The 27,839-nt window shown below is 36.9% G+C and overlaps 1 protein-coding gene across 2 annotated transcripts in view; it reads left to right on the top strand.

Moving 5' to 3' along the window:
* Positions 1–27,839, top strand: part of DTNBP1 (dystrobrevin binding protein 1) — a 118,804-nt gene that overhangs the window by 9,099 nt on the left and 81,866 nt on the right. For both annotated transcript variants that reach the window (XM_070585088.1, XM_070585086.1), the window contains exons 3-5: positions 270–320; positions 10,104–10,164; positions 20,749–20,881. In XM_070585088.1, the coding sequence (XP_070441189.1) occupies positions 270–320; positions 10,104–10,164; positions 20,749–20,881 (245 nt within the window). The remainder of the gene's footprint in view (positions 1–269; positions 321–10,103; positions 10,165–20,748; positions 20,882–27,839) is intronic.

The raw sequence follows: 27,839 nt of genomic DNA, 5'->3' as shown, positions 1-27,839 counted from the left end.
AAATCCTTCTTATCTAGCATTATATTAAAGTGTTTACTGTATCATGTGCTAAAAATCTATAGGGCAAAGTGATGGTTGATAGTATATTACAGTATATTAACTTTGAAGTAAAGCAATACATTTCCCTAAAAGTTTAGATAAATTGCTGGTAGTGATTATAAAATATTCCACGTTACAATCAACAATGTCGAAATTCTTATATGTAACTTTTTGTTGTTGTTGGCCTAAATCAGAAACCGTTTTGATAAAATAAGTGTTTCTTTTGGCAGGACTGTTCCATATTTGCCAAAGTACTCTGCTGGGCTAGAATTACTTAGCAGGTAAGTGTCTTCATTTAAATAAGAAGGTTATGCTTCTATTTTATTATCTAAAACATTTTTATAATTTTATGGATAGAAACCTTAAAATTTTATCTTAACATAGTGATTGGAAATTATTTACTTACTCATTTCCCTGAAGAGTTTTTACTTTTCACGGACTAATACAAAGTATTAATTAATTAATACAAAGTTTAATACATTCAGACTGAGCAGGTTGATCACTATTGTATTTATTAGTCAATACTTTATTATGTTTCTGGTTTTTTTGTTGTGAGAAAATTAATTCTGAATTTGAGTCCTCAGTAATTTGCTTACTTTGATTTTAATTTTATACCATTTCTTCTCCAATCCATTCCTATTGACATGCATATTAATATTGAAATACATGATTTTTTTAGATATGACATGAAAAGCATAAGTAACAAAAGAAAAAAGTAGATAAATTGGACTTTATCAAAAATACAAACTTTCATACTTCAAAGAACACCATCAAGAGAGTGAAACAACAATCCAGAGAATGGGAGAAAATATTTGTAAATTATATATCTGATGAAGGACTTGTATCTACAGTATATAAAGAACTTCTATAACTCTAACAATAAAAAGACAACCCAATGAAGAAAGAAAAAAGGATAGGGGCCTGCCCCATGGCCGAGTGGTTAAGTCTGCGCACTCTACTTTGGTGGCCCAGGGTTCGGATCTTGGGCACGGACATGGCACCACTCATTAGGCCGTGTTGAGGCAGCGTCCCACATGTCACAGCTAGAAGGACCCACAACTAAAATATACAACTATGTACTGAGGGGATTTGGGGAGAAAAAGCAGGGGGAAAAAAAGAAGAAAATTGGCAGCAATTGTTAGCTCAGGTGCCAATCTTTAAAAAAAAAAAACAGGATAGACATTTCCCTAAAGAAGATATACAAATGGCCAATAAGCACATGAAGAGATGCTGCACATCATTAGTCATCAGGGAAATGCAAATCAAAACCACAATGAGATACCACTTTACGCCCACCAGCTTGGATATAATCAAAAAGATAAGCCATAACAAGTGTTGGCAAGGATGTAGAGAAATTGGAACCCTTATGCATTGCTGGTAGGAAAATAAAATGGTGCGGCCGCTGTGGAAAACAGTTTGAAAGCCTCTCAAAAAGTTAAATAGAGGATTACCATGTGACCCAGCAATTTTACACCAAGAGAGTTGAAAATTTATGTTCACTTAAAATCTTGTACACAAATATGCTTAGCAGTATTATTTGTAAATACTTAGCAGTATTATTCATGATAGCCAAAAAGTAGAAACAGCACAAATATTCATCAGTGGATGAATGGATAAACAAAATATGGTATATCCATACAATGGAATATTATTCAGCCACGAAAAGGAATGAAGTACTGATCCATGCTACATGGATGAAACTTAAAAACATTATGCTAAGTGAAAGGAACCAACAAAAAAAGCATGTATTATATGATTCCACTTATATGAAATGCCCGGAGTAGGTGAATCCATAGAGATAGAAAGTAGATTAGTTGCAGGGGTTTGGAGGAGAGAGGGGAATGAGTAGTAACTGCTAGTGGGTGTGGGGTTTCTTTTCAGGGTGATGAAAATGTTTGGAATCAGATGGTGGTAATAGTTGCCCAACTCTCTGAATATACTAAAAAGTACTGAACTTTAAACTTAGGTGAATTTTATGGTATGTGAATTGTACCTCAATAAAGCTGTTATAAAAAATAAGTATGTGGTTTAAGTATGTTGTTATATACAGTTGTTATATGCGGTGGTATCACATATCTGACACATTTTACACGTATCTCACAGATAGATGTGTGCAGTAGAGAGTATGCGCCTTTTCCTTACCTGCATTTGTTATGACTCAAACATCTATACATTTTGCTTTCTCTTTTTTAGCTTTTTCTTGGGTTTCTTTTTATGATTGCTGAATCTAGAGAGTTTCTCCTTGTCTGGAATGAGAAGTGCTTAATTTGGTATTAATTTCCTGCTTGTCTATGTTGAGTGAAGAACATAGGTGAATATGAAAGGAGGTAGTATAGTAAAAATTAAGCAGTGGTGTATTGTTTACTATTTACATGTTATCTTTATTTTCTTTAATCTAGTTCTTTAGTTGAAAGAACTCCATTGAAAGATTTGTTTTAGAGGTGTGGACTTCTGTGTGTGGTAGGTTTTTGGAATGGGGTGCATTTTGGGGCTTAATATGAAAAATTTACAGCCGTAGGAGGATGTCTATAATGTGTCCATTCGTTGCAGTGAAGCACAGTCTGTTCTCATTGGAACTAATACTGAGTGGAGGAGACACCATTTTAAATAGCAGATATCTAAATTGTAAATTTTTTTTAATTGTTAAAAAATTGTGGTAAAATACACATACATAAAATTTACCACTTAACCCTTTTTGAGTATGCAATTCAATACTGTTACATACATTCGCATTGTTGTGCATCCAATCTCCAAACTCTTTTCATCTTGCAAAACTGAAAACTCTGTGCCCATTAAACAAAAATTCCCCACTGCCCTCTCCCCCCTCCCCCTGGCAACCCCCATTCTACTTCTCTTTGTATGAATTTGACAGCTCTAGGTACCTCATATAAGTGGAATAATGCAGTATTTGTCGTCTTGTGACTCGCTTATTTCACTCAGCATAATGTTTTCAAGGTTCATCTATTTTGTAGCGTATGTCAGAATTTCCTTCCTTTTTAAGGTAGAGTAATATTCTATTGTAAGTATACGCCCTATTTTGCTTATCCAGTTATCCATTAACGGACACTTGGGTTACTTCCAGTTCTTGGCTTTTGTGAATAATGCTGCTATGAATGTCAGTGCACAAAGATCTCTTTAAGACCTACTTTCATTTTTTTTGGGTGTATGCTAAGAAGTGGAATTGCTGGATCATATGGTAATTCTGGGGTATTTTTGGCTTTGATGTATTTATTTTATCATACCTGCATGATATTTTCATGGTATATGTATATGATTTTTATTTTGGTTATTATATTTTCAGTTTTATCATTCCCATTTGGTTCTTTGGGTTTTTTTGTCTGTATGTTTGTTTTTTATGTGTTTATTTTATTTATTACTTTATAACATTGTGTAATTTCAGGTGTGCATTATTATTTATCAGTTTCTGTATAGACTGCATCGTGCTCACAACCAATAGTCTGGTTTTTATCCATCACCGAACATATGTGCCCCTTTATCCCTTTTCTGCATCTTTCCCTCTAGTAACCACTAATCTATTCTCTTTATCCATGTGTTTGTTTATCTTCCACATATAAGTGAAACGTAGTGTTTGTATTTCTCTATCTGGCTTATTTTGCTTAACATACCCTCAAGGTCCATCCATGTTGTTGCAAATAGGATGATTTTGTCTTTTTTTATGGCTGAGTAGTATTCCATTGTGTGTGTGTGGGGAGGTGGGTGTGTGTATATATATATATATATATATATATATATATTCTTTATCCAGGTACTTGGGTTGCTTCCATGTCTTGGCTATTGTCAGTAATGCTACAGTGAACATAGGAGTGCATAAATCTCTATGTATTATTGATTTCATGTTGTTTGGATAAATACCTAGTAGTGGGATAGCTAGATCGTATGGTATTTCTATTTTTAATTTTTTGAGAAATCTCTACTGTTTTCCATAGTGGCTGCACCAGTTTGCATTCTCATCAGCAGTGTGTGAGGGTTCCCTTTTCTCCACATCCTCTCCAACATTTGTTATTTTTTGTCTTGGTAATTATAACCATTCTGGTGGGTGTGAGGTGATATCTCTTTGTAGCTTTGATTTGCATCTCCCTAATGATTAGTGCTGTTGAACATCTTTTCATGTGCCTGTGGGCCATCTGTATATCTTCTTAGGAAAAATGTCTGTTCAGATCCTCTGCCCATTTTTTAATCAGGTTTTTTGCTGTTTTGTTGTTGAGTTGTATGAGCTCTTTATATATTTGGGGAATTAATCCCTTGTCAGATATATGATTTGCAAATATTTTCTCCCAGTTGGTGGGTTGTCTTTCCATTTTCTTGATGGTTTCATTTGCTGTACAGAGGCTTTTTAGTCTGATGTAGTCCCATTTGTTTATTTTTTTTGTTGGTTCCCTTGCCTGAGTAGACATGGTATTCAAAAAGATGCTTCTAAGACTGGTGTCAAAGAGTGTACTGACTATACTGTATTTTTCTTCTAGGAGTTTTATGGTTTCAGGTCTTACCTTTAAGTCTTTAATCCATTTTGAGTTAATTTTTGTGTGTGGTGTAAGAGAATGGTCTACTTTCATTCTTTTGCATGTGGCTGTCCAGTTTTCCCAGCACCATTTGTTGAAGAGAATTTCTTTTCCCCATTGTATGTTCTTGGCTCCTTTGTCAAAGATTAGCTGTCCATAGATGTATGGCTTTATTTCTGGGCTTTCAAGTCTGTTCCATTGATCTGTGTGTCTGTTTTTGTACTAGTGCCATGCTGTTTGATTACTGTAGCTTTGTACTATATTTTGAAGTCGGGAATTGTGATGCCTCCAGCTTTGTTCCTTTTTCTCAGGATTGCTTTGGCTATTCAGGGTCTTCTGTTGTTCCATATAAATTTTAGGATTCTTTGCTCTATTTCTGTGAAGAATTTCATTGGGATTCTGATTGGTATTGCACTGAATTTATAGATTGCTTGAGGTAATATGAACATTTTAATTATGTTTATTCTTCCAATCCATGAACATGGAGTATCTTTCATTTCTTTATGTCTTCTTTGATTTCTTTCAATAATGTCTTATAGTTTTTAGTGTATAGGTCTTTCATCTCCATGGTTAAGTTTATTCCTAGATATTGTATTCTTTTTGTTGTAATTGTAAATAAGATTGTATTCTTGACTTCTCTTTCTTCTAGTTCATTATTGGTATATAGACATGCAACTGATTTTTGTAAGCTGATTTTGTACCCTGCAACTTTGCTGTAGCTGATTAATTTTCTCATGGATTCTTTAGGGTTTTCTCTATATAGAATCATGTTGTCCGCAAACAGCAAGAGTTTCACTTCTTCCTTTCCACTTTGGATACCTTTTATTTCTTTTCCTTGCCTAATTGCTCTGGCCAAAACCTGCAGTATTCTGTTGGATATGAGTGGGCACCCTTGTCTTGTTCCTGTTCTCAGAGGAATGGCTTTCAGTTTTTCACCATTAAGTGTGATGTTGGCTGTGAGTTTGTCATATGTGGCCTTTCTTATGTTGGGGTACTTTCCCTCTATACCTGTTTTATTGAGAGTTTTTATCATAAATGGATGTTGGATCTTGTCAAATGCTTTCTCTATGTCAGTTGAGATGATTATGTGATTTTTATTTGTCGTTTTGTTAATGTGGTGTATCACATTGATTTATTTGCAGATGTTGAATCATCCCTGTGTCCCTGGTATGAATCCCACTTGATCATGGTGTATGATCCTTTTAGTGTATTGCTGTGTTTGATTTGCCAATATTTTGTTGAGGCTTTTTGCATCTATGTTCATCAGCATATTGGCCTGTAAATGTTGTCCTTGCCTGGTTTTGGTATCAGGTAATGTTGCCCTCTTCTTTAGGAAACATTCTGTCGTCTTCAATTTTTTGGAATAGTTTGAAAAGGATAGGTATTAAATCTTCTTTGAATGTTGGTAGAATTCTCCAGAGAAGCCATCTGGTCCTGGACTTTTACTTTTGGGGGGTGGGGGCGTTTAATTACTGTTTCAATCTGTTTACTTGTGATTGATTGGTCTATTAAGAGTCTCTATTCCTTTTGATTCAGTTTGGAGAGGTTGTATAACTCTAAGAAGTAATCCATTTTTTCTAGTTTGTCCAATTTGTTGGCATTTAGTTTTTCATAGTATTGCCTTATAATCCTTTGTATTTCTGTGGTATCCATTGTAATTTCTCCTCTTTCCTTTTTCATTTTATTTGTTAGAGCCTTCTCTCTTTTTTTCTTAGTGAGTCTAGGTAAGGGTTTGTGAATTTTATCTTCTCAAAAAACCAGCTGTTAGTTACATTGATCCTTTCCACTGTTTTTTTAGTCTCTATTTCATTTATTTCTGCTCTAAGTTTTATTACTTTCCTCCTGCTGACTTTGGGCTTTGTTCTTCTTTTTCTACTTCTGTTAGGTTTAGTTTAAGATTAGTTATTTGAGATTTTTCTTGTTTGTTGACATGGGCCTGTATTGCTATAAATTTCCCTCTTAGCACTGCTTGTGCTGCATCCCATGAGAGTTGGTATATTGTGTTTTCATTTTCATTTGTCTCCAGGAATTTTTTAATTTCTCCTTCGATTTCTTCATTTATCCAGTAGTTGTTCAGCAGCATGTTGTTTAGTCTCCACATATTTGTGACTTTCCCGGCCTTTTTCTTATAGTTGACTTCTAGTTTCATAGCATTGTGGTCAGAAAAGATGCTTGATATGATTTCAGTCTTCTTAAATTTATTGAGGCTTGCCTTGTTTCCCAACATATGGTCTATCTTTGAGAATGTTCCATGTGCACTTGAGAAGAATGTACATTCTGCTGTTTTTGGATGGAATGTTCTATATATCTATTAAGTCAGTGTGGTCTAGTATTTCATTTAAGGCCACTAGTTCCTTGTTGGCTTTCTGTCTGGATAATCTATCCATTGATGTAAGTGGAGTATTAAGGTCCCCTACTATTATTGTGTTGCTGTCAGTTTCTCCCTTTAGGTCTGTTAATAGTTGCTTTATATATTTTTGTGCTCCTGTATTAGGTGTATATATATTCATAAATGTTATGTCCTCTTGGTCAAATGTCCCTTTTATCATTATATACGTCCCTCTTTGTCTCTCATTGTCCTTTTTATCTTGAAGTCTGCTTTGTCTGCTATAATTATGGCACCACCTGCTTTCTTTTGTGTCCAATTTGCTTGGAGTATCATCTTCCAACCCTTCACTCTCATCCTGTGTTTGTCTTTAGAGCTGAGATGTGTTTCCTGGAGGTAGCATATTGTTGGATCTTTTTTTTGGTGAGGAAGATTTGCTCTGAGCTAACACTGTTGCCAGTCTTCTTTTTTTTTGTTTTGCTTGAGGAAGATTAGCTCTGAGCTAACATCTGTGCCAGTCTTCCTCTATTTTATATGTGGGTCGCCACCACAGCATGGCTTGATGAATGATGTAGGTCCATGCCCAGGATCCAGACCTGTGAACCCAGGCCACCAAAGTGGAGTGTGCTGGACTTAACCACTATGCCATGGGGCTGGCCCCTGTGGTGTCTTGTTTTTTAATCCATCCAGCCACTCTATGTCTTTTGATTGGAGAATTCAATCCATTTACATTTAGAGTGATTATTGATATATGGGGGCTTAATACTGCCATTTTATCTCGTTTTCTGGTTGTTGTATATTTTAATTGTTTCTTTTCCCTTGTATTTCTGACTCCTATTTCAGTTTTGTGGTTTTCTTTGATGATTTTCTCAGTTTGCTTTATTTGTGATTTGTGGCTCTGCTCTGCTTTTTTTGTTTAGTTGTTTCCGTGAGGGTTGTATGGAAGATCTCATAGATAAGATAGTCCATTTTTGGATAGTGTCTTATCTTATTGACTAAGCCTCTTACTGACCTAAGCAGGTTCCATCTCTTTCCTCTTCCCCTTCTGGATTATTGTTGTCACAAATTGTTCTTTTCTGTGTTGTGAGTTTGTGACTAAATTGAAGTGTTTATAGTTATTTTTGATGCTTTCTTTCTCTTTGTCTTTTATGTTATAATTAATTGTTTACTAACCTATTCTGATATAAAGGTGCAATTTTCTGATACTGTCTGTGTAATTATCTCCTTGCTGAAGGTTTTGTAAACCTTTGCTTGTTAGTTGCAGATGGGAGGACTCCTTTCAACATTTCTTGTAAGGCAGGCCTAGTGGCAATGAACTCCCTCAGCTTTTATTTATCTGGGAAAGCTTATATTTCTCTGTTTCTCTGAAGGATAGTTTCACCAGATAGAGTATTCTTGGCTGAAAGTTTTTGTCTTTCAGTATTTTGAATATATCATTCTACTCTCTCCTAGCCTGTGAGATTTCTGCTGAGAAATCCACTGAAAGCCTGATGAGGGTTACTTTTCTCCTGCCTGCTGCCCTTAATATTTTTTCTTTGTCATTGAGTTTTGCCACTTTGAATAGTATATGCCTTTTAGGAAGTCTTTTTGCATTGATGTTTTTAGGAGTTCTGTTGGCTTTGTGTACTTGTAAGTCCAATTTCTTCCCTGGGTTTGGGAAGTTCTCAGCTATTATTTCTTTGAAGAAACTCTCTACTCCTTTTCCCCTCTCTTATCCCTCTGGAATATCTATAATCCTTACATTGCTCTTCCTAATTGAGTTGAATATTTCTAGAAGAATTTTTTCATTTTTTAAAAATGTTAGTTCTCTCTCCTCCTCCACCTGAAGCATTTCTATATTTCTATCCTCTCCATCACTAATTCTGTTTTCCATAACATCAACTCTATTTTTTATGGATTCTAGATTATTTTTTATCTCATTAATTGTGTTCTTCATATCTAGAATTTCTGTTTGGTATTTGTTTAGAGTTTCAGTCACTCTGGTGAAGTGTTCTTTCTGCTCATTAATTTTATTCCTGAGCTCAGTGAACTGTCTTTCTGAATTTTCTTGTAAGTCATTGAGTTTCTTTATGACAACTATTTTGAATTCTCAGTCATTAGATTGTAAACTTCTGTGACTTCAGATTGGTTTCTGGAGACTTGTCATTTTCCTTCTGCTCTGAAGTGTTAATGTAGTTCTTCGTGGTGTTTGATGAATTGATCCTTTGCTGGCACTTTGGTGGTAGCATCCATGTCACAAATTCCACCTGCCACTGCTGTTGGGGGCAGTGTGCAGGAGCTGTATTTTCTGATCCCACCCTGTCTGCTGGAAGTTGTGCTGGTAGGGCCCCTCTGCGTTTGTGCGCTGGCTGCAGCCACTTGGCAAGTCATGCATGCACGTGCAGGCAGGACCTCTGTGCTCCACCGGCAGGTTGCTCTGGTGTAGGACTGCTGCACTTGGCAAGGGACCGGCCGAGCTTTTGCACTAGGCAGGTGAGGAGGGGTGCTTTCTTTTGTGCACAGTCTGGCTCTGCGCTTGTGGGTGGCTGAGTTGCTGTGCTTGGTGAGGGCTCCTTTTCAGGGGCTGAGCCACACCATTCAGTGGGGGTCATTCCCGTGGGTGGGGCTGCTGTGTCAGGGTGGGTGCTCCTGCAGGTGGGGCTACCACTCCGAAAGTATTTGTGTGCAGGCTAGGCTGCCCCCGCCACCTCTTACAGTTGCCCTGGCCACTGTGTAAGGACCTGCGACCTGGATCGCTGCCTTTGGGGATGGGGAGAGATGAGTTCACCTAGTTCCACTGCTTCCTGGGGATCCACTCCCCCCACCTTTAGATGTATGGCTGTGTAGATCTCTCAGACGTCCTTTTGTGCTGTGTAGAATATCCTCTGTTGGTTAATGAATGTCAGTTTAGTTGTAACTTAGAGTGGAGAGACAAAGGGAACAATTCATTCTGCCATGATGCTGATGTCATTTTTTTCCAGTTATTTTGAGTCACAATGCACTCATGCATATTTGTTTTATTCTTTGAGTTGTAACCCATTATTATGATTAGTTCTTGCTCAAATTACCCCAGATTTGACCTTTGGAAACCCTTCAAATTGACTTCTGTGTCCTTGCAACATGTCCTAATTATTTTTGACCTTCTCTTTCTGACACCACAGGATGTTCCAGGTTCATCTTTAGGTAGTATTTTTTTTAATGTGTGGTTTGTATTTTGAATTATTTTTTGTTTTTCTTAGGTATGAAGATACATGGGCTGCACTTCACAAAAGAGCCAAGGAATGTGCCAGTGCTGGAGAGGTAAAGAATTGGCTACTCTTCTACTTGTGAGAAGAATATCATTTTGCAATGTTAAATGCTGGTTTTTCAGAAGTTAAATTTGTAATTGTATTAAAATTTTTGCAGGATATGTGAAATTGAATTTAGTAATTGATTATGAAACTCCTTCTACAAAGCACATTTTCATAAATCCTCAGTTAAGTAATTTAGTTTAGTTAGGCTTAGAGACTGTATAACTTTTATTCTAGAGTCACAAGTAAATATTTGGTTCATTGAGATATACTGCTGTGAATTTGAGTTTGATGCCTTTGCAGTATATGTAAATTATAAGATGTAATTTCCTTCTACCTACTATTTAAGAATTCCTTATTTGGATAAAAGCTTAACTTTGCTCAGTCTACCTAAAATGATTAATTTGCTTGGCAGATAAATATAAAAACTTCAGGAGTCATCTTCAGTTCTCTTAACTAACTGTTTTCTTGTACTATGTATACAGTGCATAATGAATAAAAGTGACTTGTAATTAAAATTATTTGGTTACATGTACTTAATGCTTTATTGGTCAAGAGCAAATACTCTGTACTCGTGATGTCAGTCAAACTTTCTTCCTTTTTAAAAACCCTTCTGTGACTCTGACTTTTAATTTAGACTAACTTTGTTTACCATTACCTAAATTAGTAAAGCTGTGGTAGTTATACAGACCACAGTGATACATATGATGAAATTTAGACAGCACTGTTTCTCTTGGAAGTTACTGCGAAGGGGGGATGTAGGTTTCTGGCAGTAAGGCAGAGTAGATACTTTGAAAAGCCCTATAGCTATAAAACACTTAAATGCTGGATAGACTTAAAAAAAATTCTTTTTAGTGTATTAAGCTCATAAAAATTAAGGGAGATCCTGAAGGGCCAAAAAAATGAACAGGGAACTGCAATCAGAGTGGCTAAAAAAAAAAATGGAAGCTGGGGTCAAATACTAAAACAGAAGTTTTAGAAATTTATGGGGAATAGGAGACTTTGGCTGTGGGGAACTGAATCTGAGCCTCCTGCGTAAAGCTCTTGGGTATTTGAAGTGGCTACATCCCTCAGTGAAAAGTTTCGCTAGGGGAAAAAATCCCAGAAAAGCTATTGGCAAAAGGAGGCAACAAATAAACCTGTCTGTCTTCATAACAACTTGGAATACATATATTCTTTTGGATTTGTTTCTGTGGCCTGGGCCTCATATGAGTGTGGGGCTCTAATTTATACTTCCTGCATGATCAAGGAGCCGCTAAATTAATAGATGCAAGGGCAACAGATGACTGCGTTCTCTGACACCCACAGAAACAAACACAAATTCTACATGGATGAAACTGTAAACCTAGGCCCCTCAAGGCTTCTACGGGTTAATTCCCCTGCCCCCAAAATGAGCAAACACACAAAGAAATATATTACCAAAAGTTTGAGAGTCACCAGAACCAGAGTAAGATTTAGCCCTGCAAAGGACTTTAGATATTGCACTCTTGGATATAGAGAATTAAATAGGTATATCCAGTCTTTTAAAGAGACAAAAGATGGATGAAAAATGAATGAGGAGTAAGACACTATCAAACATGACTTTAAAACATGACTTTAGGGGCCAGCCCGGTGGCGCAGTGGTTAAGTGCACTCATTCCACTTGGGTGGCCCGGGATTCGCCGGTTCAGATCCCAGCTGTGCACCTATGTACTGCTTGTCAAGCCATGCTGTGGTAGGCATCCCACATATAAAGTAGAGGAAGATGGGCATGGATGTTAGCTCAGGGCCAGTCTTCCTCAGCAAAAAGAGGAGGATTGGTGGCAGATGTTAGCTCAGGGCTAATCTTCCTCAAAGAAAAAAAAAACATGACTTTAAAAAGCACTGAATTTAGGGGCTGGCCCAGTGACATAGTGGTTAAGTTTGCATGCTCCACTGCAGGGTTTGTGGGTTCCGATCCTGGGTGTGGACCTACACACTGCTCATCAAGCTATACTTTTGTGGCATCCCACATATAAAATAGAGGAAGATTGGCTCAGATGTTAGCTCAGGGCCACTCTTCCTCACCAAAAAAATAAATAAATAAAATTAAAAAATAAAACGTTGAAATTGAAGACCCAAAGGATGTGCTTAACACCAATTATATACAGCTGAAGAAAATATAGTGAAGTAAAAGAGAAAGTCAGAGATTACCCAGAAAGGATCTCTGAGATAAGAAAATGGAAAATATGAAAGAAGAGTTAATAGAGAAGAGTTATAGAAGGTCTTTATGTTGAACCAAGTGAAATTACCAATATTGGATCAGTTTTGATCTGTAAAATTACAGTTTCATATGGGTCAGCTTAATATATCTAATAAACATTCTAGAAGGAAAATGAAAAGACAGTATAGAGAAAGATAAATGGCTGAGAGTTTTCCAGAAATGAGATATGCAAATCCTTAGATCCAAAAAGTACAACAAACAAGCAAGATAATTATCCACACCTAGAGACATCATATTGAAACTACAGAATACCCAAGGCAGGGAGAAGATCTCAAAGCAACTAAGGAAAAAAGATCACTTATAAATGAATGTTTCACAGCAGACTTCTCAAACTGTAATCAAGAATGAGGGCAAAGTAAGACATTTTCAGATAAAAATAGAGTTTTCGATCAGCGGTCTCTAATAAAGGAACTTCTAAAGAATGTATTTCAAGAAAAAGGAAGATGATTTTGGAAGATAGGTCTGAGATATAGGAAAGAATAGTGAGCAAAGAAAATGGTAAACCATAGATAAACCTAAACAAACAGTGACTGTAGATTTACATCAGTTATCTAATTTGTGGGATTAAAACTGATAGAACAAAGATGCTGGATAAAAATAGCATATGATCTGGAAGGCAGATTATTAACATTAAAGCATTGTATTACTTGTGGGGAGTGTGTAGATACTGATTAACCTTAGATTTAAAGTTAAATATGGAGGGTAGACTTTCAAGGGTAACCACTAACAAATAGAGTAGTGTTTATCTTTCAAACCAGTAGGAGAAGAAACTAGAATAATGAGAATGAATTCAGTCAAGCCAAAAGAGGGCAAGAAGCCAAGGGAACAAATCAGAATAAACAGGGGGAGAAAAGTAAAAATAAATCTAAGTATCAGCAATCACAGTAATTGTAAATGCACTAACCTTTACTGTTAAAAGACGCGTAGTGAGAGACCTGGAAAAAGAAATCTAGCTATAAGCTGCTTATAAGAGACACACCTAGAACATTTAGAACACAGAAAGATTGAATATAATTGGATGGGAAAGATATACTAGACAAGTACTAAATGAAAGAAAGCTGATATAGTTATATTAATCTCAGTCAAGTAGACTTAGAAAGAGAAAAAAAGCAGTATTAGGAAAAAGAGGATCACTGTATAATGATAAGATTCATTTCCCTAAGGGGGAAAAAGTCTAAATTGATATGTGCCTAATGAAAGTCTCAGCGTATATAAAGGACAAATAGAATTACAAGGAGAAAGTAGCTAAGTCCATAATCAAACTGTGGGGATTTTAATACATTATTCTTACTTGACAGAAAAAAAAATAGATAAAATAAGTATGGATATAGGAGATTTGACTAATGTGATTAACTAACGCAACTGCATGGACGAGTATAGTATACTGCCCCAACAAATATGTAATGCAAGTTCTTTAAAGCATACCTGGAACACATAAAAATTGATCATGTAAAAATTGGGCCTCAAAGCTGTTTTCAACAAGTTTCATATAAATGAAGACATACAGAATATTCTCTGATCCCAGTGCAAATGAAGCTGAAAGTCAATATAGGAGAACAATTTTCAAAAATTCCATATATTTGGAAATTAAAAATATATATTATGAAAATTTTATGGTTCAAGAAAGGAAAAGATATTGAAAATTTTAAAATAGAACTAAATGATAATGATTACTATGTGTAAACTGCAGAATTTGCCAAAGTCTACTTAGAAATTTTACAAAGAAAAAAAGACTGAAAGTTAGTGAGCTAATCTAACTTAAGAATTTGGAAAGAGAGCAGAATAAACTTGGAAGGCACAATGAGAGATAAGAGAAGTAAATGAAATTGAAAATACTGTAGAAGCTAAACAAAGCCAAAAGTTCTTAGAAAATACTTATAAAATATGGTAGATAAATCTCTGGTGATGTTGATCAAGGAAAAAAAAGCACAAATAAATAATTTTAAGAATTAGAGTGTAAATACAATTATAGCAGAAAGCAAAAAGATGAGTTTATGAACAATTCTATGACAAATTTGAAAACTTAGACAAAATGGCAAAATCCTGGAAATTTTTATCAAAACCAATTCTAGAAGCAATACAAATCCTAAGTAGTCTTATAGCCACTAAAGAAATTGTATTAGTGATTAAAAAAATCTTTCCACTAAGAAAGTACCAGGTCCACAGAGTTTTATAGGAGAGTTCTGTCAAACTTTCAGTGAATCTACCATTTCAATGGTAGACAAACTCTTGTAGAGAATGAACAAAGAGGAAACAAAGCTCAGCTCATTTCATGAAGCTAGAATAACTTTAATACTGAAATGCAACAAGGAAAGTATGAGAAAGTGAAATTGCAGTCCAGTCCTGTTTGTGAATACAGATACAAAAGTTATAAGCAAAATGAAGGCATTCTCTCTCGCCTAACTTCAATAATCCATCTCCGAAAATCAGATTTTCTGTGCAAACATTCTACCAGGAGCCTATTTCTCATATTCTAAATTGAAAAAGTTATAATATGTTAAATGTCAATCCAAAACCCGCAGCCACCTTCCTCAAATTCTGTAGTGTATGGCTGTGTTGGCAAATGAAGTCCAGCAATGAGTAAAAAACAAAATACCCGGGTTTATTCCAGGATTAAAAGATTGGTTTGTTATTAGGAAATCTTTTAAATGTGATTGACCATATTAACGTAGTAAAGGAGAAAAATAGATGATCATCAGATGCAGAAAATACATTCAATAAAATTGTCTATTCAGAGTAAACCATTTTAGCAAGTTTTTAATAGAAGATAACTTCTTTGTTCTGATATCTACCAAAACCTGCAGTATTTGACCTGCATTATGTTGTTCCCATATTCAACCATCTTGCTAAATCCTCTTATTCCAATAATTTGTATTTGGGAGTGGGAGTTGTTTTGTGTAGATGGTAGGTTTTGTTTGTTCTCTTCCAGTCTGTACAACTTTCATTTCTTCACGTCTTTTTATACTGATAGAACCTCCAGTATAACGTTGAATGAAAGTTGTTGAAGATCTTCGTTCAAGTTTTGACTCCATCAAACTTAAATGTGAAAAGGAAAACTATACATCTTTTAGAAAATGGTAGAAGAGCTTTAAGACCTCAGGGTAGAGAAAGACTTCTTAAACAAGGCATAAAAAGCACCAACCTGAAGTAAAATTATTAATAATTTTTATCAAAGCTTCTATTCATCAAACACCACCATGAAAAAGTTAAGGGGGGCCAGCCCACTGGAGCAGCAGTTAAGTGCGCACATTCTGCTTCGGCGGCCCGGGGTTTGCCAGTTCAGATCCCCAGTGAGGACATGGTACCGCTTGGCAAGCCATGCTGTGTCAGGTGTCCCGCAGATAAAATAGAGGAAGATGGACATGGATGTTAGCTCAGGGCCAGTCTTCCTCAACAAAAAGAGGGGGATTGGCAGCAGTTAGCTCAGGGCTAATCTTCCTCAAAAAAAAAAAAGAAAGAAAAAGTGAAGCAAGTCACAAGCATTTCACAAAACAGAGGACAAGTGTTCAGAAATATGAATAACCCCTACACACCAACAAAAAGAGGACAAAAACCCAATAGAAAAGTGAGCAAAAGATATGATCAGGCATTTTACAGAAGAAAAAATACAAGTAGCCAATAAATATGAAAACGTGTTCAGACTCAATTAGTAATTAAAGAAATACAAATTAAAACCACAAATTTATACTCATTAGATTATCAGAAATTTAAGAAGCCTTGAGTGTTCTGTGCAGATGGTCATTATTCGCAGATGACAGTTTTGTTTCTTCCTTTGGAAGAAACATGGTGAGGAACAGCTGGAACTAGGGGGTGTAAATCGATTGGTACAATCGCATTAGGAAAGTGAGTTGGCATTGAGTGGAAGTAGAAGTTTCACATACCTTTCAGACAACAGTTCCGCTCTTAGGGATATTTTCAGACACTGCATCCCAAGCTTTCCCCTGATCATATTGGTATGGCACGCATTTCCTCTGATAATATCGTATAATAAATAGATGAGACTGCGCGAAGTCAGAGGTGGCTAGGCTCCGGAGGTCTGGTTACTCCAAGCCCTGTGGCGCCTCGCTGGGAGGTGAGGAGATTAACACCTTGGACACATCTGTCTCTCACTGTGAAACATCCACGTGTGCACCAGGAGATCTGTGGGAGAATGTTTGTAGCAGGTTTCGTTGAAACTTTAGACAGTCCCAAAGTCCATCTACAGAGTAAAGTGTAGTATTATTTGTAAAGTCAAATACCATACAGCAGTGAAAATTAGTGAACTACTGTACCTATGTGTATCAACGTGGATGGAGCGCACAGTGTTCAGTGGAGACTATCTTCTGTAGAGGAGCTTTAACAGAAACTATTCTTTTGATTGTAAGAAGTATTTCATAATAAAATATGTAGGAGAAAGAATTTCCTGTAAGATCGGTTGTTGGCTTTATGCTATTTGGGGATCTTAAATTTTTTCATAGTTGAGGTACTTGGTTATTTTAAGACCCGCATCTGATCACAAGTGCTCCGTTGCTTTCCAGAAGTACACTACTCAGCTTTAAAAATGAAAATTTATTTTAAAGCCCTCTGTTGTATTGTTGAGGCATAATGTGAATATTTAAAATGTGTATTTTTATTATGCATAGTGTTAAACCTGTCATGTGTTTATTTTGTCAGACTGTGCTCATGTGTCTTTGGTGGCCTTTAACCAAACAGTTTCAGCCTTCTGGGACAAACAAATATACTTAAGGGCAATTCAGTCTTGTTTGACAAATTATTTTATTTTTTTATTTTTTTCATTTATTTGTTTATTTTCAGGTGTACATCATAATACATTTCGAATTCTGTGTAGATTACATCATGTTCACCACCCGAAAACTAATTATAGTCCATCCCCTCACATGTGAGCCTAATCACCCCTTTTGCCCTCCCCCCTCCCCCCTTCCCCTATGGTAACCATCAGTCCAACCTCCAATGCTGTGTGTTTGTTTGTCGTTGTTTTTATCTTCTACTTATGAGTGAGATCATATGGTATCTGACTTTCTCCCTCTGACTTATTTCACTCAGCAGAATACCCTCAAGGTCCATCCATGTTGTCACAAATGGCGGGTTTCATCATTTCTTATGGCTGAGTAGTAGTCCATCGTGTATAAATACCACATCTTCCTTATCCATTCGTCCCTTGATGGGCGCCTAGGTTGCCTCCAAGTCTTGGCTATTGTGAATAATGCTGCAATGAACATAGGGGTGCAGGACAAATCATGTTATACTCATCTACTTTAAAGCTAATTTTTACTATGTAGTCTTAAAATTCAGAGCAACATCATAAAAAACAAACAGCTATCGTCAGTGGTAGCTTTGTTGTCTAGGCTTTTTCTACGAGTCTTTTTACAAGTTCTTTGATTTTTTTTTCTCCCTTAGCTATATATAAATGAGTAAATAGTTAATAATGACTTAGGGGTTCAACTCCGAGGGCAGCTTTTTAAAGTTAGACTTCCACTGCTTGTCGTTCTTGTTCTTGTGAAAACTTTGCTCGCATTCACATTGAACTATTAAGATTCATGTTTTGTTAACTTCACTCTCTTCACGTTCCAGCGTGGCTCTCCTCCACCTGCGGTAAAAAGTGAACTGAACTGGGTGTTGGAAATCCTAGTTTCTGCGTAAATACATTCTCACTTTGGGCAAATAACTGAGACTCTCTGTTTTTAGTTTTCTCGCCTATAAAATCGTGTATAACACCACTTACTCTGCCTAATAAATTAAGCTGTTTGGAAAGCACATGAAATAATGTGCCCCAAATGCTGGACTGTTGAGTTATACAGACAGTCAAGTTCTATTTTTAGCCATCTTGTGAATCATTGTTGTTCCCTGCTTTTTCTTCATCCTCCTAACTTCATTGTCCACCAGAAGGAATTTTGGAATGAAGCCCTATGGGTTAGTCTTGCTACTTACACTTGATGTCCCGGTGTTATATCTGGGTTTATTCAGAATTGTTTACTTGAAGGTGGAAAAATTGGCCTTTTGGGTATAACTCATTTCTTATCATTAAGTGAAGTTTAAGTCCAGTTTTTCAGAATCCCTCTGTTGCCAGCTTTCCACTTTTCTTCTTTCTTGACACAATCCCTAGAATATTGATTAAGGGCTTAAGTGTCAAATTCCCTGGGATTGAATCTAGGGCCGCTGTGGGCCTTGGGAAAGTGACTTAACTTTGTTGTGCCTCAGTTTCTTCATCTGTAAAATGGAGATGGTAATATTGCTCACTTTACAAGGCTTCTTTGTGCTTTAAATGAGATAGACGTAAATTGCTTAGCACAGGGCTTGGCATGTAGAAAATACTTAAAATGTTTTAGTGTTATTACATAATTATTGGTAATGATTTCTGAGAATCCACTCAACTCCCATTCTTTTAAATTAAAATGATATTTTAGTGTATTCTGATATATTCTTTCTGCATATACTTCTTATGTTCTATATTCAGAATATAATTTTTTAATTTTGTGGGAAGCTATGAACTAAACTGTAGTTAGGTTTTAATATTTAATTATATTGCACTTTAATTTTCAGTAAGAAATTGTTAATATCCAAATAGTTTATTCTAGGTTTTTCAAATTATTAGCCAGAGTAATTAACCAGAGTAATTAAGATTTAACAGACTTTTTTAAAGACATGCCCCTTACTAGGGAAAATATATTTATCCTCAAGTCAACCCTGTGGTATAGGAATTATTTTTTCTTTTGTAGAGTTTAAAAACTGAAGCTAAGAGAATTTGTGAGATCTGCTGCCAGAATATAAGCATCAAGAGGGCAGGATTTTTTTTCTGTTTTGGTCACCAGTGTGTCTCCAGTGCCCAAAACCGTGCCTGGCAAATAGTGGTGGTCAGAGAAGTTTTTAAACTACTTTTAATGAATTTTGTGAACACAGATCCTTGTTTCAAGCCTTAGTTTCCATATTATTGCATCACAGCTATATCTCTTAACACTGCTCAGTATTTTTTAAATTACTCTTAGGGATCTTTTAAAAACCAGTTGGCAGTAGGCATTTTTAAGTAAAAAAAATTAATGAGAAATTCAGCTTGGGTAAGCCTGGTGTCGCCTCCCCAGCTCAGTTGAGGCTTGTATCTGAGATGCTGTGCTTATCTCTGCAGTGTCGCTGCCAGACCACAGGGAGCTGTGGGAGACGGGCACAGAGAGGAAACTCAGCAGCTTTCCAACCTCTTTGTCATAGCTTAGTTCTTTTATTTCAATGTCGTGAATCCCCTAGAATATTAAAAATGTAGAAAGGAGAATAACCTAGTACCACATACAAATAATTTTACATCTTATTTTGATATTTTTATTCTTTTAAAGTTCTTTCTTGATGTTAGTGAGATTCAGTAAGACTCAATTGTATTCATGTTCCAACTCTTGAAGAGTCTTAAACTTGGGATGTGTAAATTGCCTTTTATATATATACATGTAGCTTAGCTGCAAACTCTGCTTTACATATAACATTCAAATGCATTTTCTTTTGTTATATAATGAATTTTGCAATCTTTATATTTTTTGTACAGAATGTGGGTATCGATCACAGTTCTTGCTTATCATTGGTGATGTTTTCAAAAGATGACCTCTCCTTGCTCCTTCTAAATCTTATTCTTGGCCCTTTCGCCTCCCACGATGTTAAGACTAAAACAAAATTGTCTGGGAGAAACTGATGTCTGTCATTTTCTTTACAGCCTTTGGGAAAAGTTACAATTATTTTAGGCTAGTCTAGTATCTCACAACCCTGCTATTAGGAACCCTTTACATCTGAATTCTTTCCTTGTTAACATAAATCCTTGTCTCCTTTTTCTGGAATTGATCAGTTGCTTCAATAATTCCTTCATATCCAGATACCCTTTACCTTTATGCAATGTGTCCCTTTTTAAATGTAAATTGAATCATAGTGTATTCTAAATGCATCAGGGAACTTTTCTGTTAAAAGAATTCCTTTTGTAAAGCAAGCAATTACCTGTTAATTTTATTTTGGGTTGTTTTTGTTTTCTTTTCAATTGTTAGTGGTAGTTTTTGTTTTATTTTTTTCTAGATTTGAATTTTCAAATACATGGTTTACTTAAAAATAGGGTATACTTAGAAGTGATTTCTAAGGTCATTTCTGAACTTTCTCTTCTCTGGGTTAAGATGCACTGAGACAAGCAGTAATTTGAGGGTTTCTGTGCTGATAAGTTGGTTCTTTTCTAAGAAAGAAAACAACTTCAGTCGTCTTTAGAGTGTCCTGTTGTCTGCACTCAGCACAGGGGTTTTTAAAGATAACATTGACTAACTCTCATTGTGCTGCCTATAATTTCTTTGTGCCTAAAATCTGGTTTTGCTTTACCCTTGCCCTTCGGGGTTGCAGCTGGTGGACAGCGAGGTGGTTATGCTTTCAGCACACTGGGAGAAGAAGAGGACGAGCCTCATCGAGTTACAGGAGCAGCTGCAGCAGCTTCCAGGTTTAATAGCGGATTTAGAAGCCATGACAGCAAATCTGAGTAAGTTTTATGTTTGTATCTGTACAGTACTTTTAGGAATGAAAATAACTTGGAAAGAACTTGGTATAATGTCAGAGCTTTCTAAGAATATATTAAATTCTTGGTTAACAGGATTTTTTTTTGGAAAGCAGTGAGTTCTAGTTAATTTCATATTCTGATTAACAGATGAGACAGAAAAGGATGTACAGTGTACAAATGGTTTCTAAAATATACCACTAACTTTTTAGACCTCAGTTTGGCTCAGGAAACATAATTATAATTTTGTTGATTCTTAAAGTGACTCAGGATTGTCTTTGTGACATTAGATCTCTGTTTAAAAGTAAGAATGTAGCAAGTAAAAGGGATTAGAGTGACTGTCCTCACTGTAGGATATACTCTGGAAGTTGTTGCTTTTCTTTCTCTCTCTTTTTTTTTTTTAATAAATAAAAGTATGCTTGCCAGGTTGCAATTTCTTATCCTTGGTTTTTTTTTTTTTTTAAAGATTGGCACCTGGGCTAGCATCTGTTGCCAATCTTCTTTTTTCTTCTCCCCAGAGCCCCCCCAGTACATAGTTGTATATTCTAGTTGTAGGTCCTTCTGGTTGTGCTGTTGCTTTTAAAATTAGGTCTGTTTAGAACTTCAAGTCTTGAAATATGCTTTTTTTCTCTTTAAACTGGTGAGAGATCAAACAAATCCAGTTAAATGAGGGTAGCTGTTTGGCTAAATTTATACCTTGTGGAAGTTTATATTTATTTGCATTGGATTGAAATATGCTGATATTCTTTATTTCTTGTGTTTATATTCAGAAAATTAGCTTTTATTTTTTTTGTGTGTTTGTTTTTTGTTTTGTTTTGTTTTGAAGATTTTATTTTTCCTTTTTCTCCCCAAAGCCCCCCGGGTACACAGTTGTATGTTTTTTTTGTTTTAGTTGTGGGTCCTTCTAGTTGTGGCATGTGGGATGCTGCTTCAGCGTGGCTTGATGAGTGGTGCCATGTCTGCGCCCAGGATCTGAACCAGCGAAACCCTGGGCCACTGCAGTGGAGCGTACAAACTTAACCACTCTGCCACGGGGCCGGCCCCAGCTTTTATGTTTGACAGTGCAACATCTTAAGATAATCCTGTGGCTTACTGTTTTCTGACCAACTTAAGATCTTAGTGAAATGAGAAGTATGAGCTGTCTACACAGGAGATACACTTCTTGAGCTAATTACCTTGTCCAGTCTCATGAGTAAGAAATTCCTGTTTTTCAATATTACCTTTTTCCAAGCAAAACACAACTGGTTTACAAAGCAAATAATTAGCAAATCATAAAACAGTTTTTTTGTGTGAATGAAATTACCGGCATGATATTCGGAATGCTGTTGCTGATAAAAATAGTTAATATTCATAGCACCTACTATACGTCAGAGATTGTTGAGTGCTTTACAGACATTAGCTTTAATCCTCATAAGAACCCTGCAAAAGTGGTTTTTATTATTCCACTTTACAGATGAGGAAAGTGGGGCTTGGAGAGGTTGTGACTTGCTCAGGGTCACGCAATTAATAAGATGTGGGCCCAGGATCCCAGGCCAGTGATGTCATCCTCAGTGAGCAATGAAGCAGGTAGGATGCCAGCCGTCAATAGGCCTCGTGAACTTACCGTTATCTTATCTTAACGTTACTTATCTTAACGCCCTGGCTGGGACAAACGTTTTCTGGTGTTGGTGCTTTATTTCTGAAGGCAGGGCATGGAAAAGAGACTCTGGGTCTTAGGAGAAATGTAAGATAGCTATGGTTGCCCTCTGCATTTTTTCCCTTTTGTGTTATAGAATCATCCTTCTCAAGCCTTTGATAACTAACTGATAGAAAGAACCTCCAAGATATTTGGAATTTTCTTTTTAGCCAGTTTCTTTTAGCTTATCTTCCTGCATCTCTTTGAATTGCGTGCTTCTCATTGGTTGTATATTTCTTTGCAGAGATATTCTCTTTTGATAACCTCCTCTCTTTTTTATTTCTAGCTGAGAGTAAATTCTGTTTATAGATGTTCTTTGTTTGATACCACCCTGCTGATTAAATGCATTTTGCTATAATCACTTTTGTAGTTAATTTTGCTTAGGAAATGCAGTTTATATGTCTTTCTTAAAGTAATAAATTTATTTTATTATTATAAAATAAATATATTTATTTCTTAAATATGTATTTTAGAATTGTAAATAGAATAAAATAGAATTGAGAATATTTTCACTCTTATTTAGGATTCTAATATCCAGAAAAAGGTTTGATATTTAATGATGGATGACCTTCCTCTCTAGAAACTGCATTTTGGCTTCTTAAACGAGGGGAGCAGGCCACTCTGAATGCTCATTTGAATTCTCTGTCTTTACTAATCTGAGAAAATCAACCGCTAAAGGCAAATTAAAGCGAAAGGATTCTCTGAAATATTATTCTGGACAGGCAGTCACTTCCAGATAATTTGAATCATATTTTTTTTCTAGTCTGTGTCTGATCTATGTTGAACTCTTTTTGGAGAGTTAATTCAGTTTGTTTAGAAGATACCTCTAAAATCTAGACGGTTGGCTTTTATATTTATTGCCAGTCTGAATTACCATTAGCATTTGAAATATGTGCTACCTTTGTGTTTTAGTCGATTGCTGTTAATTGCCTGACATTTATGCTTAGTAATGAATGACTAGCTGTAGGAGATGGCAAGTCAGAACTGGAATTCCAGAGGCCTAGTGTTTGTTGGCCTAGAATGAACTCAGAGAGGTGTTTTGAAATTGTGAGACTTTTAGATAAGTAACTCAGGCTTCTTGGAATCAGTGCTGACATTACTTACAGTAGGAAAATATTTTGAAGCCAGATTTGGTGGAGTAGGTTGTAAAAACATATATCCATATCATTAATGTATTTTCTGAATTCATGTTAGTAAGTTTATGCATCATTCTAGCTATTAGAGCAGTTAGTGTTTTAAAGGTTTTATTTTTCCTTTTTCTCCCCAGAGCCCCCGGTACGTAGTTGTGTATCTTTAGTTGTGGGTCCTTCCAGTTGTGGCATATGGGACGCTGCCTCAGCACGACCCGATGAGTGCTGCCAGGATCTGAACCAGCGAAACCCTGGGCTGCTGAAGCAGAGCGCGCGAACTTAACCACACAGCCACGGGGTCGGCCCCAGAGCACTTAGTGTTTTAAATGTTTGCTCACATACTAGATTTTTAAATTTTTTTGGTAGCCTCAGAATAGCTCTTCTCATGACCTAAATTCTTTGGTATAATATTACAAGGTTTAAGTAGTCAAGTAGTAATAAAAGATAAAAATAACAGGAGAAACTAGTAACTGACCTACATTTAGTCACAGGCTTCCCCTAACTTCTTTGAACTTTTTACCCTTTCCCTGTGGGATCTGATACTGTCTGCAGTCAGTCCCTCTTTTTTCCAGGCTTCTTCACTCTTATAGTTTTGCTTTGCTCTCTAGAGGATCTTCCCTTATTAAAGAGTAAGGGATTTATATGATGTGAACAATTTGGACCTTTGATGATGCTTTTAGCTGCGTTATCCTATCGCTTAAAGATGACTCCTGATTACTTGATCCCTCAGGAATTAAGTAAGAATAGATAATCCATTCATGTTGGTTTTTGTTTAATGGGGTGTGATCCATCCAGATTACAAAAGCCAGTTTAATAGGTAATTACTGGTAAGGCTTGTCATTTAAAAAAGAAATGCTAAAGATGTGCTGAGACCTGGCAAACAAGAGCTATGGACTGACTCTGAGATCTGGGTTTGGATCCCAATTCCACAACTTCCTGCCTGTGAGGCTGCCTGCGGGTCCTTCACTGCTCCAAGCTTTAGTTCTTCATCTGCACAATGAGGGGGAGAGTGCCTGCCTCACAGGGAGCTTGGAGGGCCGAATGGGATGGCAGCCGTGAAGCTCTCAGCACAGTGCCTGGTACATCTGCTGTGGGCCATGTGCTCTGTGTGGGCTCTGGGGCTGCAGCAGCCAATAAGACCCGGTACCTGCCATCAGGATGCTCACGTTCCAGCGGGAGCCTCTCTAACCTTTACAGGTTTACAAAACTACTGTTCTTTGACAGAAGGGTTTGGATGGATGTTATGCAATTTAGCTTTTACTGTACGGCAAAATAGTTGAGGATGTAAAACCACAGCATGAAATGTGGTGAGACGAGGAGTGTAGTATTCCGTGCATTGAAAGACGGTATGTAAGGATAAAGCAGAATGTTGTCATCCAGATTCTATACACTTTCTCATTGGGTGTAATAACCACAGCATGCCTTAGGTCGTAAAACTCATACAGTGTTTGGAAAGTATTTGTTGAATTCTCTTGAATGTCCACTAGAGGGTAGTCTAATCCTGTTCCTTTATTGAAGTTTAAAATGTCAAGGGCTTGTCTGAATTTTCTCTATCGCTTAGTTTATTTTATATGACCTACTTTAACAAGACTGTTAGCTTCATCTAGAACTGAAGATTCTGTTACTTCGTAGATAACAAAGTGCTATAAGAGAATGACAGCCATATACTGGGTTTGCAGCTCTCTTATGATCTGACCTAGCCTGATGCATTATTGTTTTGCTTTCTTGTAAACGCAATTTGAGAGTGTATCCAGCAGGGAGACTGTCACAGCTGTCAGTGTTTCTTGAACTAGATTATTTTATTGTCCAGGTCACTTTCTGAGATTAGACCCTTGAAGAGTCACGTTAACTCTCCGTAGACACCTTTTAGTGTACTATGCAGACCTCATTTGTTCCATAATGGCTTTGGCAAGTTAATGCACTTCTTAAAGTTCCTTATTATCATACCATCATTACCGTATTACCTTATGACAAAAGAGTAGCGTAAGCATTTGAAGAATGCTGCGGTCTTTTAGTACCTGGCCTCTCTGACCTATGGGTTTGCAGTCAAAGATTTCTTTGTTCCTTGAGGCTAATTATTTTTGTTAGAGAAGTACTTAGTAAGTGTGAAATTATTAATTTTAGTGTGCCACTCCATCTTTCATCTGTCAGTGGCTACACTGCAGATAATATGTATTTGAAACAAATGGCACAAAGGAAAATTCCAAACAGAATCCCTCTTCCTCTGGGACCGTCTTTTCACAAAGATTTGTGAAGCTCTTTCCTGCACAGCTGTCAGGCGTTCCCAGATGGCTTTTCACAGTGAAATTCCACCTATCTTTTCCACTGATCACTAAATGAGACATATGTTGTTGTTACAGTGAGCAAAATGGTGAGATTTGAGCTTCTTGTAAAGGTATATTTGTGTCCATGGAGGCATGCTAGTGTTTTATGTACATGCATTCTAAGTTTGGTTACCAGATTTACTCAGATACACAACTCGTTTTGGAGCAGGAAATGAGCAGGTCATAATGAGGAAGTTAGATTTCTGCCCATTAAAATTCAATATAAAATATTCAGAATACACATATATATGCTTATAGTTATTATTTAAAGAGGTTTTTTAGGTTTTATAATATAAAAGGAAGAAAATTTATTTTTGTCAGTACAATTCTTTTGTATTTTATTACTGATTTCATGCCTGTTGAGTTAAAATGGGGGTAAAAATTTAAAATGGAAAATTTCCATTTATTCTCCTGCTTAAACTCACTGATAATGGGGCCTGGTTTGACACACTAAAAACAAAGTACCATTGTGTTGTTTAATGTTTTCTAAGTTCTCTGTCCTTTTTAAATTTATTCTTTTACAAAATTTAGCATGATCTCCTAATGATGTGGATTAAGGCTGCCCCAGCTAGAGAAGCCCAAGGTGACCTGGCCTACGTGCCAAACTATACGACCCAGTGGACTTTTTTTTATGGTATGAATTAGGACTGCCCCAGGGAGAGAAGCCCGGGGCATCCTCACCTGCATGCCGATCTATATGGCCAGATTCGTATCTAAAGTTATATGACCGCACAATAACCAGACCCCATCTGCACTGAAATCATTTAATGACTTTTTACATCATCTTTTCTTTTTTTCCAGTAAAAATAAGTCACGTACCCATGCCTTATAAAATTAGCCCTAACCCTCAACTCGGGGCAGCAGCAGGAGCTCTGACTGCCCATGGGTCCTGTCCCCATGCAGCGGCAGCAGTAGGAGCTCTGACTGCCCGTGGGTCTTGTCCCCACGCACCAGCTCTGCCTGCCCATGGGTCTTGTCCCCATGCCAGCGGGGGCAGCAGCAGCGGCTCTGCCTGCCCATGGGCTCTGTCCCCATGCCAGCGGGGGCAGCAGAAGCGGCGGCAGCAGAAGCTCTGACTGCCCATGGGTCCTGTCCCCATGCTATTCCACACTATTTTCTAAATAAAAGAGCACTACTGCCAGATCTTGAGAGTCTAAGAAATCTTTCTTTCGACTCCTCGGCTCACCGATCCCGCATCACTAATACATAAATCAGATGAACATGAATCATAGATTTGCTGTCTTTGATGTTATTTTACGTTTCCGGGAGAGAGACTCATTCTATCACCAGAAATCATTCTTAAGTGAATTCTACAGACTAGGTATTAGGGGATACAAAGATGCAAAAATACAGTCCTTACCCTTAAGACCCTTGCTGATTCCTGAGAAAGATGAGAGTGCAAGTAGTTGTGTAAAGTCAGTCAGGATATAAGTCCTGTGTCAGGTCAAAGGCCTGTGGAAGCACAGAAGAGGAGGTGAGTTCTGAGGGCTGCAGGCGGAGAGTGCTGACCTGAGCCTGAAAAGGGAGCTCGGGGTTGGGCGGTGGAGGCAAGAGGAGACCTCTCGGGACAAGCCGAGGCAGGGAGGCAGGAGCAGGCGGGACTCTCGGAGTATTGAGTGCTCCTGAAGGAACACAGTGGTAAGATTGGGAAAGTAGCTTGTGGCCAGGGGCGACAGGCCCCAGAATGCTAGGTTAAGGAGTTAAACTAGACTCCTAAAGTACTCGGAGGGCTTTGAAACTTTTTAAAGGGAAGAACATAAATATGAATTTGGCGGTAGCAATAGAATGACCACTGACTCTCCCTAGCATTTTAA

Source organism: Equus przewalskii, chromosome 19 (genome assembly GCF_037783145.1).
Source record: "Equus przewalskii isolate Varuska chromosome 19, EquPr2, whole genome shotgun sequence".
NCBI classification, from domain to species: Eukaryota; Metazoa; Chordata; class Mammalia; order Perissodactyla; family Equidae; genus Equus; species Equus przewalskii.
This window is presented reverse-complemented; position numbering and strand designations above follow the sequence as displayed.